Here is a 23,240-nt window from a genome sequence, read left to right on the forward strand (position 1 = left end):
CCTTTTTTCTTTTTCCCCTTCTGTTCCTCCTTCCCTCCATTCCTTCTTCTCTACCTCTCTGTAGGTAAACCAAATACATGATTTAGACAGTTTAGCAAACTGATCAGCAGAAGATTCTATGCAGAAAACATATATCTTTTTGAAGTCTATTCTTTCAGATGGGCTAATTTACTGTTTAGGTAGTGAAGGCATTGTGGTATAATCATAAAAAACTGGCCTTAACACTTTCAACTTAAAAGATTGGCTTTCTATTTAGTTCATAGTGTAGTGGTGTTTAACATGGAAAATTCTGTGTCCAAAATATATTTTTCTCTGTGAAAAATGAAAGAAAAACAAAAAAAAAGTAAAAATAATTGCCAGTAAATTGTATCCTATGAATACCATCAAAGGAAATTTACTAAAAAATCATTATTTCTCCTTATGTTTGGATACATTCTTATGAGATTTTTAATTACTCTGAATCGTCACTGTACTAAATTATCTAACAAATCTTGGTATGATCATATTCCCAACAAAATGAAAGAAAGTTGAACCATGAACTCTGCAGCATAAAGAAACTTTCACTTGATAGGGTAGAAATAAGAAAATGAGTCATTAGGCAGAAATTGCTACTTATTTTCTTCTGTATTCTGTATCCATTATTGTTTCAGTGCATTTTCATTTCCTACAATTATTTGGAAGATTGGCTATAAATGTTTTTAAACAAAAAATAAATATTTCTTTCATGTTTAAAGGGTAAACAGTGAGACTGAAAAGACAAAAAGTTCTTGTTTCCCTTAGTCATGTTTTATAAAGTCACACTGAAAGACAATGTGATATAATGGAAAGCATTCAGGACTTGGCATGAGGAGATCTGAATTACAATCAAGGCTTTGTGGTTGTGTGAATATCAAAGAAAATCACAAAACCACTGACTTTTATCTCACCTATAAAATGGAAATAATACTTGCACTACCAACCTCATAAAACTTGTTAAGATTAATTATTGCTATAAGAAAACCATATAATGACTAAGGTTCTCTTCCACATGCTGATTTTCAGTACACAGGAGTTAGGATTGGTATATAATATAGCTGAACACCATACAATAATACTGAAATTGCTATATATTTTCCCTCATTACTTCCCACTTTCTTTCATTTTATACAAATAACTTTATGTAGGCCTAGAAAAAAGGTTTTGCTTTAAACTACTGTCCAAGTAAATTTTCTACTTGTTGAAAATCTCTAACAATCTGTTAGCTCCAATTAAAATATAATTTTTGAGATCACTAAAATGAAATTGAATTCTGGGCAACTGAAGAACCAATAATGGTTCAGGGAATATCCCATCCTGGCTTTTTTCTCATACAAGTTGAGCAACAAAAAGACAGAATATTGTATACATTATCAGATTAGTCAGTGTATAAGTTGACTTATGTCCACATTCAAATCAATAATAGGGGAATGCTGGTGTTAGTGTCTATCTACTGTACCTATCATTTTGTATGCTTTTTAAATTTTATATTGAACTTTAAGCAAAATGAACTTTTAAGCTAATATTTGGAATTTAATGGATCCATTATTTTATCCCTTTGGTACTCTATTTCCTGCCCATCCATGCTTATAAATCTTCCAAAGAGGGTCTTTGTAAAATTCTCAAGGTTTTTTTTTTTTTTTTTTTAAACTCTCTAGAGTCCAACTTCTTAAACTGTGGTTTGCATTCCATTCTCGGTCAAAAAAGGGAAACTGAATCCACCAAAAAATTGAAAATGGAATGGAAATGGATCCACTAAAAAGTTTTTCTACTTGTAACTCCTTTGAGCCCAAGAAATTTTCACATGACCCTGGGAACATAGATATGTAAAACCAGCATACAATTCAAACATTTACTGATAAATCATAATTTTATGACCCCCACATTCAGTTATGAGACTCCATATGGGGTCACAAACCACAATTTAAGAAGCTGGGAGTACAAGTGTATTACTTGGGGTATCTATTTTTCATCTTGAGTGACCTATTTCCTTTTCTAGTTATCATATACATATATTTCATTGAATTTTGTACTACTTCTCCTGCATGTTTATTATTGATAATTTAGTTACAGGAGAAAGTAATTTAAAAATAAAAATAACCATAAAGTAAATGTTAAAAATATGTAATTAAAATGTAAAAATATCAAAATAGATCTGAAAAGGTTACTTTATTTTCTTCATATAACTAAACTATATTTGATTTTTAAAAATGTTTTATGGATTCTTATTGTTTTGCCATCAGCCATTTTTACATAAACCATTCCTCCAAAGATTTCTTCAGTGGTTACTTGCCATTCCTCTTAAATTTTTTCCCCCATATCTACTAAAGCTAGAAAGAATGACTCAAGTCTTTAATATGGTATTTACCATAAGCTATGAATTCCCATCTGCAGAAAAGAGTTGAATATCTGGGATGCTAAGATAACATACTGTGTATTACTATGCCATTGTCATGGCAGCTATCTTTCCCCTCTCCTTCTATATAGAAAATAAGAAGCAGATTGTGCTATTAAGCTCTCTAGCCTCACAGCTTAGTCCCAGAACTCACTTATCATTTGAGAGAGAAAATGCAAAAGAGCAACTAGAAAAAGACAGAGTACAGTCAATAAACCATTTCCATATGATCAGGATCAGATAAGTGGAATAATGTCTTAACATCTAACAAAGTCTAGGCATTTTTCTAACAAACTGTGGCTCTTCTGCACTTAAATAGGCAAGGATGTGGTGACAAAGTATAATTTGGGAATAAAAACGAATCCTGAAGTTGGTCCCACTTAGTTATCCAATACAAGTACATTACTGAATTTTGGGTTTCAACAATGTACCAAAGTAAATGTGAAAAATCAAAATGTGAAAAATGTATTAAACACTAGAAGAAAAAAAAAAGATGAAAGACTCTTGGAAAAGTAATCAGTACACAATCTTACTATATTACTCTTAATTTTTTGTAGTTTATTTATATTAGAATATTGTATATTTTTCAAGCCACTAAGAATCATTTTAGCATGTGTATTTAAAGCATTAACAAAATAAAAGTATTTCACAAGAAGTCAATGTTACAGTACTACTGAAATGAGGCAAAGAATAATTATACATTTGAAGGTTATAAACATAATACATTCATTTTAAAGAATAAACACTTAATGCAAATAACATTTTGGTTAAAATAAATATCATGGTAAATGTTAACAGCAACACCTACAGTATATGGGTACTAGAAAGGTGTTTTGTAATAGATAATATTTAGAATGTAAGGCATTCATGAAATGGCTTTTAATAATTTTTACTAAATTGACAATCATTACATTCTATTAAGCACTTTATTTAAATAGGGGCATGCTTCATTCACCCTTTATAAACGTTTGTATGTGAAAAAAGTTACACCAAATTTTTTATTCTCTGGGTAACTATTACCACATCTAAGTGTTAGAATCAGATGTACCTTTCATTTTATTGCTTCTGAAATCAATTTAATGGCTTAGTTTAGTCAATATGACAGTTTAATCATGAACTGAAATAAAGAGAACAGTTTGTAGGTGTGTTTAGAAAGTCAACCAATGCATAATCATCTATCTTCATAATTTCTTTGAAATGATCCCTTTAAAAATTAAAATTAGACTTTTAACACAGTGGTTTCTTCAGAAAAATAATATGCACATTTAAAGTTAAAATAATGATACAATCTATGAAACACAGCTTCAACAAAAGTGTGGTGAGGGTCTTCCTCAAGCATTATTTTCTTCCCCCATATGGTCTTCTAGCGTGTATATGTGTGTGTATGTGTGTGCGTGTGTCTGTGCGCGCGAAAGAGAGAGAGACACACACACACATATCTATCACATAGACAAACAGCATATTCTAGTGGCCAAATATTTCTGAACAAGGCACAGTAGATAGTCAAGCTAATGAATTTTAGGCCCATGTGTTTTTAAAAGACTGCAGGAAAGGAAGCGCATCCTTCATCTCAATCACTTTTACTGCAACATTAAAATGAATATGACATCAATGGTCAACTAAAATGATTCAGTTCATAATTCTGCAGATAAATTTCTATGGATGCTTAAAAGTGTAGTCAGGGCAAAAGAAATAAATTACATTTAGTTTCAGGGTAAAGGACAAATAGTTTTTTCACATTAAAATTAATATATCAGAACCCCCAAATGTCAGACTAATTTTTAGAAAGATAAAATCATTTTATATCATGAATACTTTATGAATTTTGAAGTTTAAAAATTGATTGAAAACCTGTCTGTATATTCAAGCTACAGATTTTCACATACTTGTATGGCAAAGCATATTAAAAATGATGGGTAAGATTGTCCTCTAGTGTAGATCTTCACTGCACGGGAAGCTTCTGTGTTAACAATACAACCTACTCCAATGTTTTACAGTAGCACTGTGTCTCTGTAATTATTAAACTTAGCATTCTCTTTTGGCTCAAAATTTCTATTCAAGGCACTGGGTACAACTGTCAAACACACATTAGATCAAAGACATACCAAAAACAGTATTAAACTACAGGGGTTTTATACTCTGGATTTTTTTTAACCTAAAAGAAGCTTTAAATTGTGTTATATTCATATATGAAGGACAGAACACTGGACTTCTCTTGAATCTTCTGAACAAAAATGATGATCTCATAAAAATTTGGGCTGAAGTAATGACCTACTTTTATAGCTTTAAATATATGCTAAAACATTATCTCGATATTCAAATAATTGAAGCTGTTTGTATCAACATCCACAGGTGCATTACAAAACATGTCCTTTCTTCCTCTCCATCAAAAGAAAATAATCATCTATGCATATACAGTGACCAAACTCTTATAAAATCAAAGAATATATACTGAACTTGCTATTCAATTCAAGAAAATTACTGGTAAACTGAATGTACTTAAAAAGGGTATCATCAGCATGTACTCTGCACAATTGAGACATTTATGAATAAAATGAACTTTTTAAAAATATAAATAAGAAAGCAACTGTTGCAGAATATAAAAATATTTCTGAAAGGGATAGATCTTACACATCAGGAAATATAGGAATAAAAACATATGCTTACATTATAGTGCACAGTTATAACTTGTCACTGAGTTTATAGATTAAATGTATTTAAATTGATAAAGGAATTCAAATATAGTACTGCAAAGTCATTCAAAGAAAAATGTTTTAAAATGTACAAACAACAATAAAAACACACAGAAAGCCTTAGGCAACGTGCAAATTTTAAAATGAATATCACACCAGCCAAACAAATCCTTAACCATTTTTTATGGATTCATTTATACCATTTAACGAAAGGAAAAGATAAAATATACATAAACTCATCAGTGTCCAACACATTTTCCCAAAAACCTTTCACACTTTAAAGCTATATTTTAATACATAAGCTGAGAAATTACAAATGTTTAGTTTTGTCTACACTCAGAGAAGTTATTTTTAAAACTGCAATACATTAAAAACTAAATGCACCTCCAACTTTTAAAAATTTGCAATTATTTAAAAGTTCACAATCGTGCTTTTCCATGAATGATGAAACAATAGATGAAATACATGCTTAGAAATTTTTGCCTCAAGTAATAAGTCTAATATGACATGTGCCAAACTCCACCATCAGTATTTTGGCACTTGATATGTATTTGAACACAATTTTATCAGCAAGAAAAATCAAAACTTTTAAAAAGATTTAACCATTCCAAATTGTAAAGTTCTATTGCTTTCCAATTTCTAACATAAAAATCTCCTTATTCCCAAAATGATTTTTGTATAGGCAAGGGAAATTTGAATTGGTACAAAATGAAGCTGATATGAAAACTGGTTAAGGATTCAAAGCACATCAGTCAGCTCTGAAAAACTATACTTAGCACATAGACAACAGAAGGGAGGTATGATCTGCACAAAAATACTTGAACATTTTCTGGTTCTATTCTTCATGATCTGTCATGTGCTTAGCTGCTTGCAGTACATGCATGCATCCGTTTAGCTACATCATAAACATAGGTTATATCTGGTCGCTTCTCTGGATCTGGATTGATGCACATATTTACTAATTGTCGTAGCTGGAAAAAAAAAAAACAAATAAACAATCTTAAAACCATATTAAACACCAATACTATAGTAGTAACATGCTTATTGTGAGAAACTATGTATACTTATGGTTTTATTCTAAAACTGCCTAAGGACAGACATTTGATTAGGTATATAAAAATCTAATGTTTCATTTCATAGCATTTTACATATATACAATAATAAACTTGTAAATACGTAAAGTACATTTTTTCCCCTAAATGTAGGCTAGATACCTCTATTCAAACAGATATTTCTCAATGAAGTTTGATCCTTATGGTATCATCCTTACAAACTTAAGATGTTCAAGTACCATGTTCTTCATAAAACCCTTGCAAACATTTATTCAGCTTAAAAGCTATACAAGATTTATTAGAACATATTACTAAATAGGTGTATAAGATGAGCATGAATAAGCTCAGAGCAAAGAAACCAAATACAATGATTTCAACTATGTAAAAGAAGGTACTATCAAACATTAACAAACCTCAGAAATTCAGTTGACAACTTTGGAATGGCCTTGTTAAATTAATCAAAGATTTTATAATTGGGAGGAACCCCAGAAGCTTGAAGAATACACAAGCCAACAAAGTGGTCATCTGGGCTTTGCCAGAAGTTATCCATTGAGGTCTTAGCCCATATTCCACTTCTGGATAGGCTCCATTGTTAAAAAGTTTTCATGATAAAAAATCTAAATTTGTCTCTTTCTGACTTCTGCACATTAAAAATGACAAATAGTTTCTAATGGTTTTCTTATGGCACTAACTAAAGATCCTTCACTATATAGATTACTCTCCTCTGAATGTTCTTCTTCATATCAATTCTTTTTTTAGAACCCAATGTAATACTGCACATGTGGTCAGATCAAGTCACAGAGTACCACTGAATGAATATCACCTGCTTATTCCTATAAGTAATGAGTCTCTCCATGTAGACCCACTTCAATTTTTTTTTTTTGGCCATCATGGTACAGTGTTGACTCATATTAAGTTTTGAGTCTACTATAATCCTTAGCATTTTTAAATAGTTCTTTAACTGTGAAAAGCTTATTTCTGAACCCAAATATTAAGTGTTATATTCATTCCATTGAAATTTCATAAGAATAGCTTAGTTTATCAAATGCCTTACTAAAATCTTGGTTAAAACTGTAGCTCGTCATTCCCCTGGCTTGCTTGCTTAGGAATTTTTTTTTGTTTGTTTTTTAAGAAATATGATTTGATTGGCATGACCTGCTCTTGATCACCAGTTCCTTTTCTAGATGTTCATTAATCATCTCTTTAATAACCATTCTAGAATTCTATCAAAAATCAAGATCAAGGAAATCAGCATTTGTTTGTAGATTCTAGTTTCTGTCTCTTTCTGGAAGCGCAGCTAGGTGGTGCAGTGGGCAGAATATTGGGGCTGGAGTCGGAAGATCTAAATTGAAATCCAGCCTCAGATATCTGATAGCTATGTGACCCTGGGCAAATCAACTTTTGTTTGCCTCTGTTTCCTCATCTGTAAAACCTATACCTCGCAGAGTTTTTGTGAGGATCAAATTAGATAGTTGGAAAGCACTCTGTAAAAGTTAGCTATTATTATTATCGTTATTATTGTTATTATTACATCAGAGTATTATTTGCCCACCTCTAATCGTCCAACACCATTTTTTTATCATCCATAGATTTTCAAACACAACTTATAGCAGCTCAGCACTCATATCCAATCAATTCTAAGAGTTTATGAGGACAAAGTTCACCTGAACTAGAGGACTTGAATTCACAAGGATCACTAGATATTCTTTTAATTAATTATTTTACATTTACTATTAATTTTCAATTTGCCATTTTTATTCTGCTCTTTTCAGGGCAAATGTTATTTGGTAAAATCTTTGTTTGATAAAGAACAAAAAACATAGGCTAAGCATTGAAAAACAAAGCCATCTTTCTGTTAGTTATAAATAATCCAACCAACACTTTCTTTGACCCTCCTCTTTTTCCTAATATAGCTCAACTCCCCCAACCACCCTTTTTCATTTTTTAACCTTTATATATTCCATGCTAAGCTTTAGCATTTTAGATACCATTTACCTTAAATTATTACATTTTGTATTCATTCTCTCATTTCCAACATTTTGTAAAACTTGAAAAATTTTTTAAAAAACCAGCAACAACAATAAAGTAGTTAAGTAGTTGAGAGATGAGCTCTTTGGTTCTTCATTATCAGAATTATTTATCTTTCTATCATCATAAATTCGTCCTTTTTCACATCTAGGCTGAATGTCAGTGGCCACTCTTCCTCAAGGTAGATAACACTGATACCTAGTTACAACTTCTTAGTGAGAATCAGATTCAGAATTCCCCTTGTTGGTTTCCCACCTTTCAAAAATGAAATTAAAGTCATTAGGGCAGATCAAGAATTTACTAGTTGCTATTCTTTTGGAAGAGTGGGAGCCATAAAGTTGAGTTTTGCTTAGAAGGGAGAAGGATAATTTGGAACATTTTAAACTTGTATATTTATAAATGAGTTTAAAAATGGACTCTGACACTCATTTCCTCTGTGACCCTTGGTAAGTCATTCAATTTGTTTGCCTCAGAAGTAGCGAGGTGATTCAGTGGAAAGGGTACTGGACCTGAAATTAGGAAGATGTAAATTTAAATGTGGCCTCAGAAATTCACTTGCTGTGGGACTTTGGGCAAGCCACTTAACCTCTCTTTGCCTTAATCTACTGCAGAAGGAAATAGTGAGCCATTCCAGTATCTTTACCAAGAACATCCCACAGGGGTGTAATGAAAAATCAGACACTACTGAACAACAAATTGATAACTTTTATAATATTCTAAGGAATAAATATGGGATTTTGGCTGATTTTCAATTTTTATTAACTACAAGATCTGGTGAGTTAGTTAAATCTACAAGTTTCCTAAATTGATATAGGTGTTATGTGAAGTAGGGTATTTTCTTTGGCTATCTCTTATTTCTGGAATTTTCTCCTCCTTGTATTCCTACTGCTGACTTCCTCGGTTTCCTACTGAAATTCCTACCTTCCACAAGAAACCTTTTCTAACATCTCTTCATTCTAGTAGATTGCCCTCTTTTTCCTATTTATGATTTCCTATTTATCTTGTATATGCAGCTTACTTAATATATTTTTGTTTGCATGTTATCTCCAACATTAGATTTTTAAGTTCCTTGAGGGCAAAGACTATATTTTCTCTCTCTCTCCTTCTCTCCCTTCTTCCCTTTATCTCTTTGTCTCTCCCTCTGTCTGTCTCTGTAACTCCAGAGCTTAAGGCATTATTTGGAATATAGTAGGCACATAATAAAATGTTTATTCATTGACTGATATTTGTTAGTTATATTGAAGAAAAAAATAGAAATTATTTAAAAATACTCTTCAGTATCAATTTTAAGATTTCTGTATGCTTCATTGTATCCATATAAAACAAGTATTTTGTTTCAAACATTCAATTTAAACTAATATAAATGAGCATCTCAAAGTACAAGGAACATAAATGTATTCACAAATTTAGTGCAAAACTGATTTTTGTAAATTGAGTTTTATGTTTAAAGAAATACTACAATTTTTTGTAATAAAGTTATTTTTAATTAAATTCCATTTAGCAAACATTAATGATGTGGTGAGGAAGAGAGGGAAAGTATTTATTTATTACTCCCCTCCTAAGATGTAATCACTGAAAGTAAGGGAAGATGATAAAATGTTACTTTTTAATAAAATAAATGGCAAAGTGTCTACATCACCCATTCCTTAAGAAGAATGAGAAAGTTTCCTTGATTGAAATGGAAGGGAGAGGAGCCAATTTGCCAATATTGCCAAAAAATGGCCTCATTCTTAGGAATTCTTTAAAAAATTAGTTTGCCAACTTTGCCATGAATTGAAGTGGGAATTAATAGTCCAGGCAGGAATTAATTTTGTGGAATGGAATCCCTGAACCTGCACCAGACAGTATCAGGAAGAGGTAGGGGAAATCTTCCTCTACTTCTTCCCTACCAACAGTTATAGCACTTTTCAGTAAAGCTAGTCGACCAAAAGGAGAAATTCCTATCCAGTAGGGAGCAGAGGGAAACTGCTGATGCTGTCAGAGCAGAAAAAGTTTCTGGGGGCCTGAACAATGGAAAAAGAGAGCTAAATGCAAATTTAAGAGAAAACTAGCTCTCCTAGAAAACTAGTCAAAAACTGAAATGAGAAAAAGAACTCAGGGATACCAGCTAGGCAATATTACACACATCAGAGATGCTATATACCTACAGAGGGAAAAAGCACAGGTATCACATGTGAAGAGCACAGCCAAAAATAAAAATGCATTTCAGGTCTAATTTTCTTAAAACACTGAAATGAAGTGGGGAAAAAAACCCTAAAAGTATCTGTGATCTGTGGAAGACTGGGCAAAAATGACTTCATAAAAGACTATTTTCCTCTTCAATACAAATTTACTGCTTTTAAGATGTCAATGTGCTTCTTCAAAATAAATGTGCTACAATATCAAATCTGCCAAAAGCAAGTAAAAAAAAAATCACTAGTGTTTTAATGTATCCCTCTTCCAAATATTGTCATATAATGTATACATAATATTTATGTATGTTTTAAAGTTCATTTGTTAAATACAGGGTGACAATGAACTGCATAATACCATTGTATAAACAAATAATCACTGAAATAATCATTATTTGAAGTCTGATAAACTATTTTTCTTTTTCTTTTCTTTTTTTTTCTTTTTTTTTTTTTTTTAAGAGACCAATTGAATAGTTTATTAAATAGAGAGAGATACTGGGACCAGGTGGATCGTTGTCCACAATCCACCTGGTCCAGGGCTGGACGAGACTATCATCTCAAAGAATCCAGCCTAAACTATTTTTCAGTATATTAAATCTGAACAAAAAAGACAGTCAATAAATTCAGAAGAAATTTGGAAATCCAGAAAGGAAACTTTTTTAAAGAGTTTCAAAGGTATGACAAAATAAAACTTTCAATGCTCAGTGTATGGGTTTATTTACATTTAAATTATAAAAGAGTAAGAAAATTTTCTAAGAATTTATCTTTTCAAAGTAGAAGGAAATGTTCACATATTTTTGTTAGGAGACCTCAGCTCTAATAATAATATAACAGTAAATGAAACTGTATTAACTAGACTAAAAGAATGAGAACTCCAGTAAGTCCTTGATAAGGCAATATACCATTATCTAGCAATTTCAGTCTTGTCCAGATAGTGATAACAGAGTTTTTGTGTAATAATGACTTCGGGTCACTATATATTTCTCAATAGAATTCTAAAAAGTAGTGTTATTGGTACTCCCACCTAATCCCTCTGAGACCAATTATGATATGTCGGCCTCTCAGATATTCCCAATTTCCATTTATCCAAGGACAAATAATTTAGTGCTCCAAAGTGAGTATTAACACCCCTTTAGCTTTGTACACACACACACACACACACACACACACACACACAGAAAATAAATAGATATCGCCAACTTATATTGGCAACATACTGAGTGACCAGTAGGAAAATAATTATTATTACAAAAATATAATATTAATATTTCATAAGAATCAGATAATTCCATGTCACCTGAAAACTCTGGAAGACCTGCAGGACAAGTTAGAAGGTTCTGCATGATCCCATATGATATCTAAAACAGGGCACCAATTTGGATTCATTTCTTCAAGAAAAAAAGTCTCCAGGGCCACTTCAGAAGGATATGTGAACAGAGACCCTACTTAACTATGCTTTTTAAAGCAAAAACAGGCCTTTCAGAGATCTTTAGAGATTTAATTCAACATGGCAGATTTCAATAATGCGGTCAATCTATGTTACAAAGGATGAGTTCATATACATAAAAAACAACATTTAAGGAAAATTTTAGAAAATTTTAAATTTATTAAAAAATATAAAATGTTAAAAATGACAATAGGTGAATAAGCACTTGTATAGCAGCTGTAACATTATTATGTATTTTTACTATTCAAGCACTCTAAAAATTCTCATTTTCGGCTAATACTTCCATGTCTAAGCTTAATTATGATAAATATTATAGATATATAGATCTACCTTTAAAAGATGCATAGGCCACAGAATATAATTAACATGCATATTTAAATATTCTACAGAGAATAGCTAGAGAAGAAGTCATAAATGGCAATTAACATGATAGGGTTTAACTGCAATTACTCTTGTGAATACATGCAAATACATGTTGTTAAGCTGTTATTCAGATAAGTGTAATAAAAGGAATACAGAGTCTCCAGATAAAATACAATTTTGTAAATATAGTTTAATTTCATTAAAAATATACAAAACAATATATGTGATTTTTCTTTTCTTTTTTTTCTTCCCTTTCCATAACATAATTCTTTGATATGAGATAAAACAAAGGTCAGGTGGCTTTTTCAATTCTTCAATTTTTCCTGAAAAAACAACAACAAAAACAAAACCCAAACCTATTCACAGCTTGGGAATAGGGGACATACATGCATATCTATATCTCTCTGTCTGTATGTACATACAGCTATATATGTATACAAACACATGTACACTTTGTATAATTAGTCTTGCTTATAAAAACTGGATTGATAAGCATTCTTCATTTTTAAAAACGAATCTGAAGCATATCATACTTTAAGATCTATATATTTTTTTATTACAGTCATTTGGACATGAGTATTAAAAAAATTTTACCTTTAAACACAGTTAATAGGTCTATATTCAAAAGTAACTAGAGATTATTCAGTCCAAATAACTCATTTTATAGATGAGGATCAGAAACCCAGAGAAGTTAAATGAGTTGTCCAGTTTCATTCAGCAAATTAGGGTAAAGAAATAGCCTGATGAAGCAAACAGAGCTGGGCTCAGTGCAGGGTTCATTCCTGCCTTTGATATTTACTCACTTTGTGCTCTAGATAACATTCTATACACTAAATTACAGAGTAGTTGCTAATTTGCATTGAAAAAGAGAAGCTTTCTAGATGGAAGAAATCACAGCCTAAGATTAAAAAATTATTAATGGCCAAGAAACCAAATGCCTAAAGCTATTTTTTTATCTGAAAGGAGGTTTTTAATATTATTCCACAGTGAGAACCAGAAATTTTTGTTATTGTTGTTGTTGTTTAATCATGTCTGATTCTTCATGACCACATTTGAGGTTTTCCTGACAAAGATAGTGGAAATGAGCAAATTGAGGCAAACAGGGTGAAGTGACTTGCCCAGAGTAACACATGTGTGTAATGCCAGATTTAAACTCAGGAAGATGAGTCTTTGAGACTCTAAGGCCAGCACTCAAGCAACTCAATTCAACAAACTTATAGGCATTGCCCTAGATGCTAGGGATACAAAATCAAAACTCACTCCCTGATCTCAAATAGTTTACATCCTATTTCCCTTTCTCTACCATGCTTATTACAATGAAGAAATGTCTTCTATTAAAGAAAACAACACATCATTGTGTATGGATAGTCAGTTGCCTAATTACTTTAATAGGCAATTTCCTTATTCTTTTATTTACTGAAATTCTTGAAAAAAACAAAAACAAAAATTCTTTATGGTAAATTATTCTTTCCCACTTTGAGACTGTGACTATTTTTTCCTTTTGTGATGTACTTGAGGTGAAGTGATCATAAGATCATAGATTTGACTTTGAAACCTTAGAAGTATTCTAATCCAGTCTTTAAATTGTATAAAAGAACTGAGGACCAAGAAAAGTTAAGTAATTTTCCCCAGTTCACACTATGGCAGAGGTAGAATCTGAATTCAGGTGTGACTGTATAACCAGTAGTTCCTTCTTTGTGTAACATTATGTCCCAAAATTATGGCAGCTACTACTTCCCCTATTAAGGTCTATTTAGGTCCACACCAAACAAATTATAAAGGAGCTACTTAAATAAATTTATTACAAAATACAAAATAGTGTATAGAATCTCAAAGGAAATGAAGGAGACCTATCAGATCTTAAATGAGATAAAAACTGATGGACAGTCTTTCTTAAAGATAATTTCAATAAAAGAGATGAGAAAAATAAAAACCTGAAAGCAATTAAACATGGCAACCCAGTGTTTCATAAACTATTACCAGGAAAGGACTTGTTATCTGACAAGAATTTCTGTGAAAAACTAAATGTGGTATGGCAATATATGTATGTGTGTGTGTATATATATCTATCTAAATCTATATCTATATCTATCTATCTAAACAGCATCTGATACATACCACAGTAAACTCCAAATGGATATACAAGCTAAGTTTTTAAAAAAGAAAGAAAAGAAAGAGAACAGCAACTAATAGAGAATTCTTAAACAAGAGAGGAAAAGTATCACAAAATGATAAACTACAGAACTTTGATAGAGGCAGAATAGTGGACACACTTGGTCCTGAAGCCAGAGCTATACTGGTTTAGTGATCTTAAATAAGTCATATAAACAATTCATGCTCCAGTTAACTTTCTAGACCTCTAAGTTACAGAAAAGTTAACCTATTTTGGGAGAGGGAGTACCCTTGTCACTAAAATCACAGATTCAATCTGTATCACTATTCTAAAGAATTTTAATCATATATTTTGCATGAACAAATCAGTGAAGCCAGTTACTAAACTGTTTAAATCTTTTGCTCCACATTGCAATGGCTAAGTATATAGCTCCCAAAAGACAAAAACAAAAGGAAAAAAATCCCACAAACATGAAAACATGCACAGCAGCACTTTTTTATTAGTAGCAAAATCCTGGAAATGAAGTTAAGTACCCAGAAAGAAATGGCTAAAAACCTCCAGCAATATGAACACAGTGAATTTTATTATACCATAAAAATGATGAATGAGAGATTCAGAGATACATAATTTTTTAAAAAGACTTGTATGAACTGATACAGAGCAAAGAAAGCAAAACAAGATAATTTGAGATGTATTTTTTGGTGATTTTTGCTAATATACAGAGTGAGCAGGAACTAAGAAAAGGAAAACTGAGAAATAACAAGGGAGCAAAAGAAGTTTATTTGAAAAATAAGTCTAAGAAATAACTATGGAATATTTGCACTGGTGGAAAGATCACTTGATAGAGACAACTGTATAATCTCTGCAATGACAGAAAAGTTGTCACTATAGGCAATTTGCTTACATATATCCTTCCCAGGATCACATTCTTCATTTGCCAAAAGAGGTTAATACTAACTGCATTTTCATTCAAGTACTGACAGCATGAGATAAGACAAATGCTATGAATAAATAAACAGATAAATGAAAATAAAAAATAAGAGATTTGAAAAGTAAAATGTATTAAATAAATACAAGGTTTAATCATAAGGTAGTTATGAAAAATATTTTTGTTGGCCATGATAAATTGTATCTAGTTATTTCATCAATTTAATTCAGTAATAAAAGTCAGGCCAAAGTTGGCCTGCATTACTACTGCATTTTAAAAAATTGCTGTCAGAAGATTAAAAAAAAACATTTCTTTTGAATGCAAATTAAGTTGTTTTACTTATAATTACTGCTCTTTTATTTTCATTATCTTTAAAGAACATGTTTATTGAAGGCCGCTCTCAGAATTTGTACATACTAATACTTTGCATAAAATTTAGGAAATATGGCCTATATAATCGGAATGTTTTACTCTCTACAATTGAACCATAGAACAGGCGGCTGTTTTACATAATTTGCATTAGGCTAAACATTAGGGGAGTCCAAAGATTTTCACTACATAGCATAAAACTAAAAAGGCTGCTGATTTTACGTACTCACATGGAATTGACTAATCAGGAAAGGCACTATATAAACAAGTCATTTCAACAAAAATATAACACAAATTTTCATTCTTCTAAATCGACTCAAGAAAATACTTAGTTTTGAAGCACTTAGTATGTGCAAAGCCTTTAATATGTCTTCAGGATGCCAAAAAAAAAATGATAAATAGCTCTTGACCCTTAAGGTACTTATAATATGATATGCATAACTTTTAGATTTCCATCTTCCCAAAGATATTTATTGTCACAGAAAACTATTTAATTACTAGAAGGTAGAAGTATATGAAGGCATATCCTTACTAAAAGAAATTTAGTGTGATCACAAAAATATGTTAGATGAAGTATTAGTTATGACACTCTCCATATAAACAATAATGTAAATAGTATAAGTATAATGGAAAGACAGTATGAATTTGCTTAGTTGGGTGCTGGTCTTGAACACAGACAGGGCTGGTAATTATTAATGATATAACTATAGGTAAGTCAATCAATCTCTCTTAGTTTCAATTTACTCATTTACAAAATGGATATAATAAAAACCAGAGTATGTACTTTAAAGGATTTTTGTGAGGTTCAAACAAGGTAATATATGCTTTAGTAACTTTAAAGCATTCTATAAAAATCAGCCATTGTGATGACACTATTGTTATAATAGAATACTAGTATTATTACTTATTCAATATATAGAGAGATGATTAAAATGGTAATAATGTAATTGCAAACAACACTGATCAAAAGAAAAACACTTCCCTAAATTATTGAATATTTATTTTAAGATTAAACTTTTTGAACCCTTATATATTAGCTATTAGAAATAAAATAGAAATAGCCTTTTTATATGTTAATTTATTTGGGGGAAATGAGTATATCTAAATAATTAGAGAATTAATATTATTTTCTTTGTGATTGTGGGACTATGTGGAGTATAAAGCCCAAATGTCTATAGATGACATATTGTGACTGAATACCAAATTCTCAAAGTCTAATCTAAGTAATAATGCTTTGATCTAACTATTAAGTTAAATCACTAAGTTTTACTTTTTTATGAAAAAATAGGACAAATAATTCTGTGCAAATTAGAAGTAATTTTGTAAAGATAAATAATTATAGGAAAAGTATATTATAAATATAAAATTCTACATAAGATGCTTATCTCTGTTTTAATCAATTTAAAGTTACTACAAAAATATAAAACTTCCTCTCAATTAATTTTAATTGTTGAATAATTAATCAATTATTTATTAAGTACTAGACACTGAGTTTGGTGCTAGGATGTAAAGATAAAAAATACTGTTCCTGACATCTTTAGGTACTTACAATTCAATGAATAGAGGAGGAAAATGGATATATTTATGTAAATAAGTATAATAAAGAGCAGAATGAGACGGGGTGAGGGAGAGCCAAATAAAGTACAATAAGAAATTTCGCAGAAGGCAAAAAATGCTTTTGAGTAGTTCAATGAGAAAAGGATTCATGGAGGTGATATCTGAATGGAGATGTAAGACATTTCAAAACAGTCAAATATGAAGAAAGACTATATTCCTCTCATATTACAATATAATCTACTTCTTCAAAAAAGAATGCACTGAAAAATGTTTTGCCAATACTTTCTGAAACAAATTTTAACCTTCCATTAAGTTCTATGGTTTGTTATCATTCCTTTCCATTTACTTTCTTCCAGTTCTCAAACTTTAACCATTCTATTTACTCATACCAAGTTCACCTCCTGATGGGCCCTTTAATTCCAATTTTCCACTTCTTTCCACTTTCACTGGCAACCTCCATACTCTTGAACATATTTCTTCATGCCCCAAGGCTGAAACAGAATTATTAAAGGCAACTAAAGAAAGAAACATATTTGCTTAACCTTTCTTGTATCTTCTCAACAAACCTGATATTAATGAATGCTGAAAAATCAATTCACAAGTATTTACTGAAGCTGTGAATTGTACAGCCTGCACAATGCTTAATATTAAAATGTTAAGATATTAAATTATGCATTTTATATTTGTGAAGTAAAATTAATACATTAGAGGGTCATGCTTTGTTTTTAAATTTGTTGCCAATCTAATTATTCATGTTTTTTAAAAGAGCTATTAATTTAATCAGTCATTTTTTTTGGGGGGGGGAGGACTTGAGAGTAGTTTGCATAATTTTAGTGTTTAAAATAACTTCTAAAAATTTAAAATGTTATTGAGAGAAAAATCAGTTTTTATTTTTTCAATATGTGGACATCAGATGTTTCATGTATGAAGATGCTTCTTAAATGGAGGAGTTAAGAAAATAACTTTATTCCTGTTACCTCTTTACCTTTATTTTCTGCTCTTCATCATTCCTCTCTAGTAATGTCAATTTCAAGATCTTTTGCATAACCAAATTCAAATTAAATTAGGAGATAGCTGAAGTAAAAAAACATTCTCCCTGACCTATCAATAGAATAATTTTTTTAAAAAAGTAGAGCAATTTTCAGTTTCACAAATTAGTTCACCATTCTTAGGAAAAGAAAATTTTATTCTTTAAGAATGAAATTTTAAAGGCATTTATAAAAACTGTAAAGTGTAACTTTTCTAACTTTTTAAATGAGGAATTATAATTTAAAATAATTATATGAGGCTTGTCATCTACATACAACATGAAGAATGTCAGTATTTTTACAACTAAAGATCAGACATATCAGTTAATTATCGATAAAAATGTTCTTTTGTACAACTACATATTTTAAAATGTAATATGGCTAGAAAAAAACCCTAGGGAAACAAACAGGAATTTTATATTTGAGTCTTCAAAACAATGACAAATATGTAAAGTATTTTGGAGCTTCTAACTTTTAAAACTATCTTTCATTAGGCTATTAGTTTAAAATATCCACATTTAATTATTTCCAATTCATATTTAATAAAATATACTTTAATATTTGTTGCTATTTCCTGCCATACTTCAAATATAGATAGCCTACTTTAAATGCAATTTGGGTGGCAGATCTATATTAAAGTCAAGTTTGTAAGCACACGTTATACTACAACTATATTAACTAAGGGGGAAAACATTTATAGAAAATTATTTTGCTCATAAACTATATACTTTTTAATACTACACACTTTTGTTGAGCTTTGGGACCACTTATTTATATAGATTTGTGGTACACAATGCATTTGTTCTTTGAATTCAATATTAAAGATTTGGCCCACTATTAAGTGATGCCTAACTTTGCCATTTACCAACTTAATAGTGCCAAACTACTGCAAACAAAATGCTTAGGATATTACTCTAAAAACTCAGCAGTACTTCTATTTAGATTCTTGTAATCCTGAATGGTTTAAAAAAAAGTTAAAAATTATAACTTCATATTTCAAGAAAGAAAAAAAATTTTCTTTTTATACGAAATACATACATATATAGATATAAATATGTATGTATGTTTTTCAAAGTGCTTCTTCATCTTGGAGATTGATTTACAAATCTAAATGAATTCAAGGAACATAATTAGCCCACAATATTCTATGTATGTCAGTTCTTATATATACTATTTTATATATGTAGCTAGAAATGTTGTAAGTTTTCTTTTAACTAGTTATAAAACTGATTTATCCAATATGGGTGATCACACTGTCATTCTGGAAGAACAAAATATAACATGTTTTGCTTTATATCTTTTTCCCCCCAAACTGGAAAGTATATAGAGTGAAGTAAAAAGTGGAATCTATTTCCCTTTCCTAACTCTAAGACCTTCTATCTGGGCCAGACTTTGATATTTGCCCCTTGGCTGAGAATCCGCATATCCAACTTCACACTTAGCTCCAGTGAAGTAGCCCTGCAGGCAGGCCGACTTCAACGAACCACTAGTGGTATCATCATTAAAATCCTGCTGAAGGTCACCATGGTAACCGCCTGCTGAGGCTTCACTGCTGCACTCGGCATCTCCTAATCAGCTACCATGTGAAATGCAAATTCAGACAGTCTGAAAATTAGTCAAGAAGAATAGGGGATGAGGATGCAGATATGTGAAATATTCATGGGCTTCATGGAAAAAAGAAGACAGCATGAATGACACAACAAAGAACGGCCCCTGACATTCTCGCTATCATTCTGCATTATTGTTCACACTCTACTGTATTTCTAGGCCTACAGTTCTAAAGTTGGTTATGTGAAATGCCATGTTTGTATTCTCCCCCCCCCCAAAAAAAAATAATAATTAAAAGTGGCTAAAATAACATTAGCTGAAAGAAAATTACATATAGATATATTACTTCTAAGCTATTTTTAGATTCATCTGTAAAATTATTAAAACAATCCCTTTTCAATTTTTAAGTATAGGGGAAATTATCACTAATATAATAATAATAGGGGAAACTGAACAACCTTTAAGATAAAATCAAGTGAAGGGGTAGTTAGTGCATAGAAACACAAGGTATATTTCAAGAGCACAAAACTTTAATGACAGTAAAAATATTCTGTAGTTTCTGATGTCTGAGGATACAGACACAATTTCAATTTTTCTGTATCAAAAAAGTACAATAGGCAGCTATTCATTTCTTAATGGAAAAATTATAAGATTATATCATCAATGAGCATTATTATAACTTCAAATTTAAACTTTGCTTTTTTTTAAAAACTATCTTTTGTCAAAGATCTATATTACTAATTGGAATATGCAATAAAACTGTACTGAGTTTTCTAAATGCATCCCATGTACCTATTATTTTGACTGATTCCTCAAAGAATTATTAGCAAACTATACTTTCATCTCTACTCAGAACAATGTTGCTGTTTATTTTGAATAGTGATGCTTAATTGTGTTAAAACATGATGTTGGATAATACCTAAGATAAGTTATTTTGAGGTCTCTACAACAAGAATACTAACATAAGATTTAGCATGAGAGAAATGACTACATGTTTTGATTCTATTCCAACAATCATATGGAGTTAAAATAACATCACTTTTCACAAAAGAAATTTGACTAAGGAGACAGGACAGTGGTAGAACAGTCATCAAAGGAGAATGTAAGAATGTATGGGTGGACCACAATCTTTTTAAAAGGTGGGAAAGAGTACAAGGGGGGAAAAGTATCTTTTTGTTGTTGTTGTTGCAATCTTATACTACTTATTACTATGTCTGAGACAGAGAAGAGGGGTAATAAACCCCTCTTAAAAGGGATTGGTGGACAGCTGTCTATTAAAATATAACAAGGATCTAATATTAATTTTACCTTTGCTACGCATGATGTGATGTAAAGAAAGCTACTGTTCTTGCCATATCTAAAAAGAAGCCAATATATACTATACCACATGCTGAGTTGTACATCACTTTATGAATTGCAGAGTCAACTCTTTAACCAGTGAGTCTGAGAAAGAATGAAAGCAGTGAAAAGTGCTGTTTCTGCCACTTATGCCATTCATTTGTATCTCTAGAGAAAGCATAACTTCTTAATAAAATGTAAAAGTTAGCAAAAGGAACAGCAGGAGAACACGTGGATTTGAAAATGACTTACTTCCTCTGAATAGTGATCTGAAGGAAGAGGTGGGTAGTCACACTGTTCTATCTTCTTACATAGAGAATACAAATTCATTTTGTCTCCATAGAAGGGACTCTGCAATGCAGCCATCTGTGAAATGCCCCCAAAACACTCATATGGTAAGATGGTAATTTAAAGGTATGACAGATTAAAAATAGTGATGGAAAAGTATAACATAGACTCTTAATATATTGACTGTCCCGAGAATTGCTTAAGTACTAAATCTTAATATTTCAAATTTAGGTAATGCAGATATAATTCTCATTTTCCCAACAACTAAATTTATCAGGCATTTTTTCATCTCACAAAAAGTAAATTTTGTAGTTATCAATTAGCAATATTTAGAAAAGTCAAATTACTAACATCATAAAGTACCTCTCTGTGAATATAGTAACACTATAAAATCAATTCATAATTGGAATACTGTAGTATATTTGAGGCATATGTTCAAATTATAAAGTTACAGTAAAAATTAATTACAGACTAAGAAGAAATTAATTTTTATATAAGATAAGAAAGGTCACCCTGCATGAAAAATGAGTTCACATACATCTGGTCTTAAAAATATGTGGTTTAGGAAAGCAAAACAAGAAATGCAGTTGGAAATAATTTCAAAATCTCTCCCATCTCCCCCTTGATAATATCTCCAAAAATACTACACAGAATATGGAAACTCAATTTAGAGGCACAGTGGCAATCTCAGTGACCACCACAGAAAATACAAGTATTCTTTTCAGAAGAAATCTACTCAAAGAATGCCAAATTTAAAGAAGACACTATTGAATATAACATTTATTTTAAAACCATGTTCTAACGTGACATTTAAAGTGCAAACAAGTACTCAAGTAAGTAGGATTACAAACTAAAATTCAATTTAAAATGTTCTTATCCTGTTCAAAACCTTCTAAATCTTTGAACCACAGCAGCATGAATGCAACACAGAGTGCCATGCTGCCCCAAAGTCAGTCACCCTTTTCTACATGTGCTAATAAGTTTGATTTTGGAAGGACAATGTGTACATTCCCCAGACAGGCAGAGTGTGTGTGAAACACGCTAGTCCACGCTGTGCTACTCAGTGAGCTTCAGCAGGGACAGGACAAGCTGAAAATGGCTCTCATCTGTCTTGTGGTCCTCCAGAATCAGTTTTAACTCCTTCAGAACCTCAGTATGAAAGGCTAGGTTGGTCATAAAACATGAAATAAATTAAGAAATATTTCCTGTAACAGGTGTTCCCAGACCTTAATTCATAATGTAATGATGAATAGTTTCATATTAATTTAAGAAAATAGGAAGCCATTGACATGTCCTACAACATACAACATTGAACTCATGAAGAAATTTCTCAAAGCTAATCTATACCAACAGTTATAATTTTTGGTTTATGTGATAGCATGCCTTTCTGTAAAAATAAATTCTAAAAATGACTTCTTAAAGTAAAAGAAAGGTAAAAATTAAAGAATCTATATGAATGTAAAAATTTTAAAGAAAATGTATATATAGTCATTATAATATGCTAGGAGTTCATTATGGAATTTTTGTCTGAATACAGCAGTGTTAAAAAAAAAAAAAAAACACTCTGAATGTCCCCTAAGGAGTTAAAACAGGAATACTATATTTTCATGCATCTCCTGCTTTGACAGATGAAAAATGTCAACTGTCCTGTTTTTATTTTCAAGCTTTTGCACTATTCATCTGGTTCATTAGTGCATCTCGATGCTGCCCCTGACAGCTGCTCGCCCTCTCCTCCCAGCAGCTGAATTTTTCAGGCTAATTTGATCCTCCACACTGAGACGATCGCTAGAATGATTGACTTGCTCCCTGACCTCCAGGGTCTGACTTTCCTGATTAGTATTCTGGGGGTGTCTGAGGGACGAAAGCCCACTGTCTGTCTTCGGGGCTGGTGGCAGCTCTCTTTTTTT

General features: G+C 31.1%; 1 protein-coding gene across 1 annotated transcript in view; it reads right to left on the reverse strand.

Moving 5' to 3' along the window:
- Positions 1–2,947: 2,947 nt before the first annotated feature.
- NEK7 (NIMA related kinase 7) overlaps positions 2,948–23,240 on the reverse strand; it is a 97,208-nt gene continuing 76,915 nt past the window's right edge. The window contains exons 7-8 of the mRNA XM_051996768.1: positions 21,298–21,411; positions 2,948–6,074 (exon numbers count right to left, since the gene is read on the reverse strand). Of these exons, the coding sequence (XP_051852728.1) occupies positions 5,964–6,074; positions 21,298–21,411 (225 nt within the window). The 3' untranslated portion in view covers positions 2,948–5,963. The remainder of the gene's footprint in view (positions 6,075–21,297; positions 21,412–23,240) is intronic.

The sequence above is a fragment of the Antechinus flavipes genome, chromosome 4 (assembly GCF_016432865.1).
Source record: "Antechinus flavipes isolate AdamAnt ecotype Samford, QLD, Australia chromosome 4, AdamAnt_v2, whole genome shotgun sequence".
NCBI lineage: Eukaryota > Metazoa > Chordata > Mammalia > Dasyuromorphia > Dasyuridae > Antechinus > Antechinus flavipes.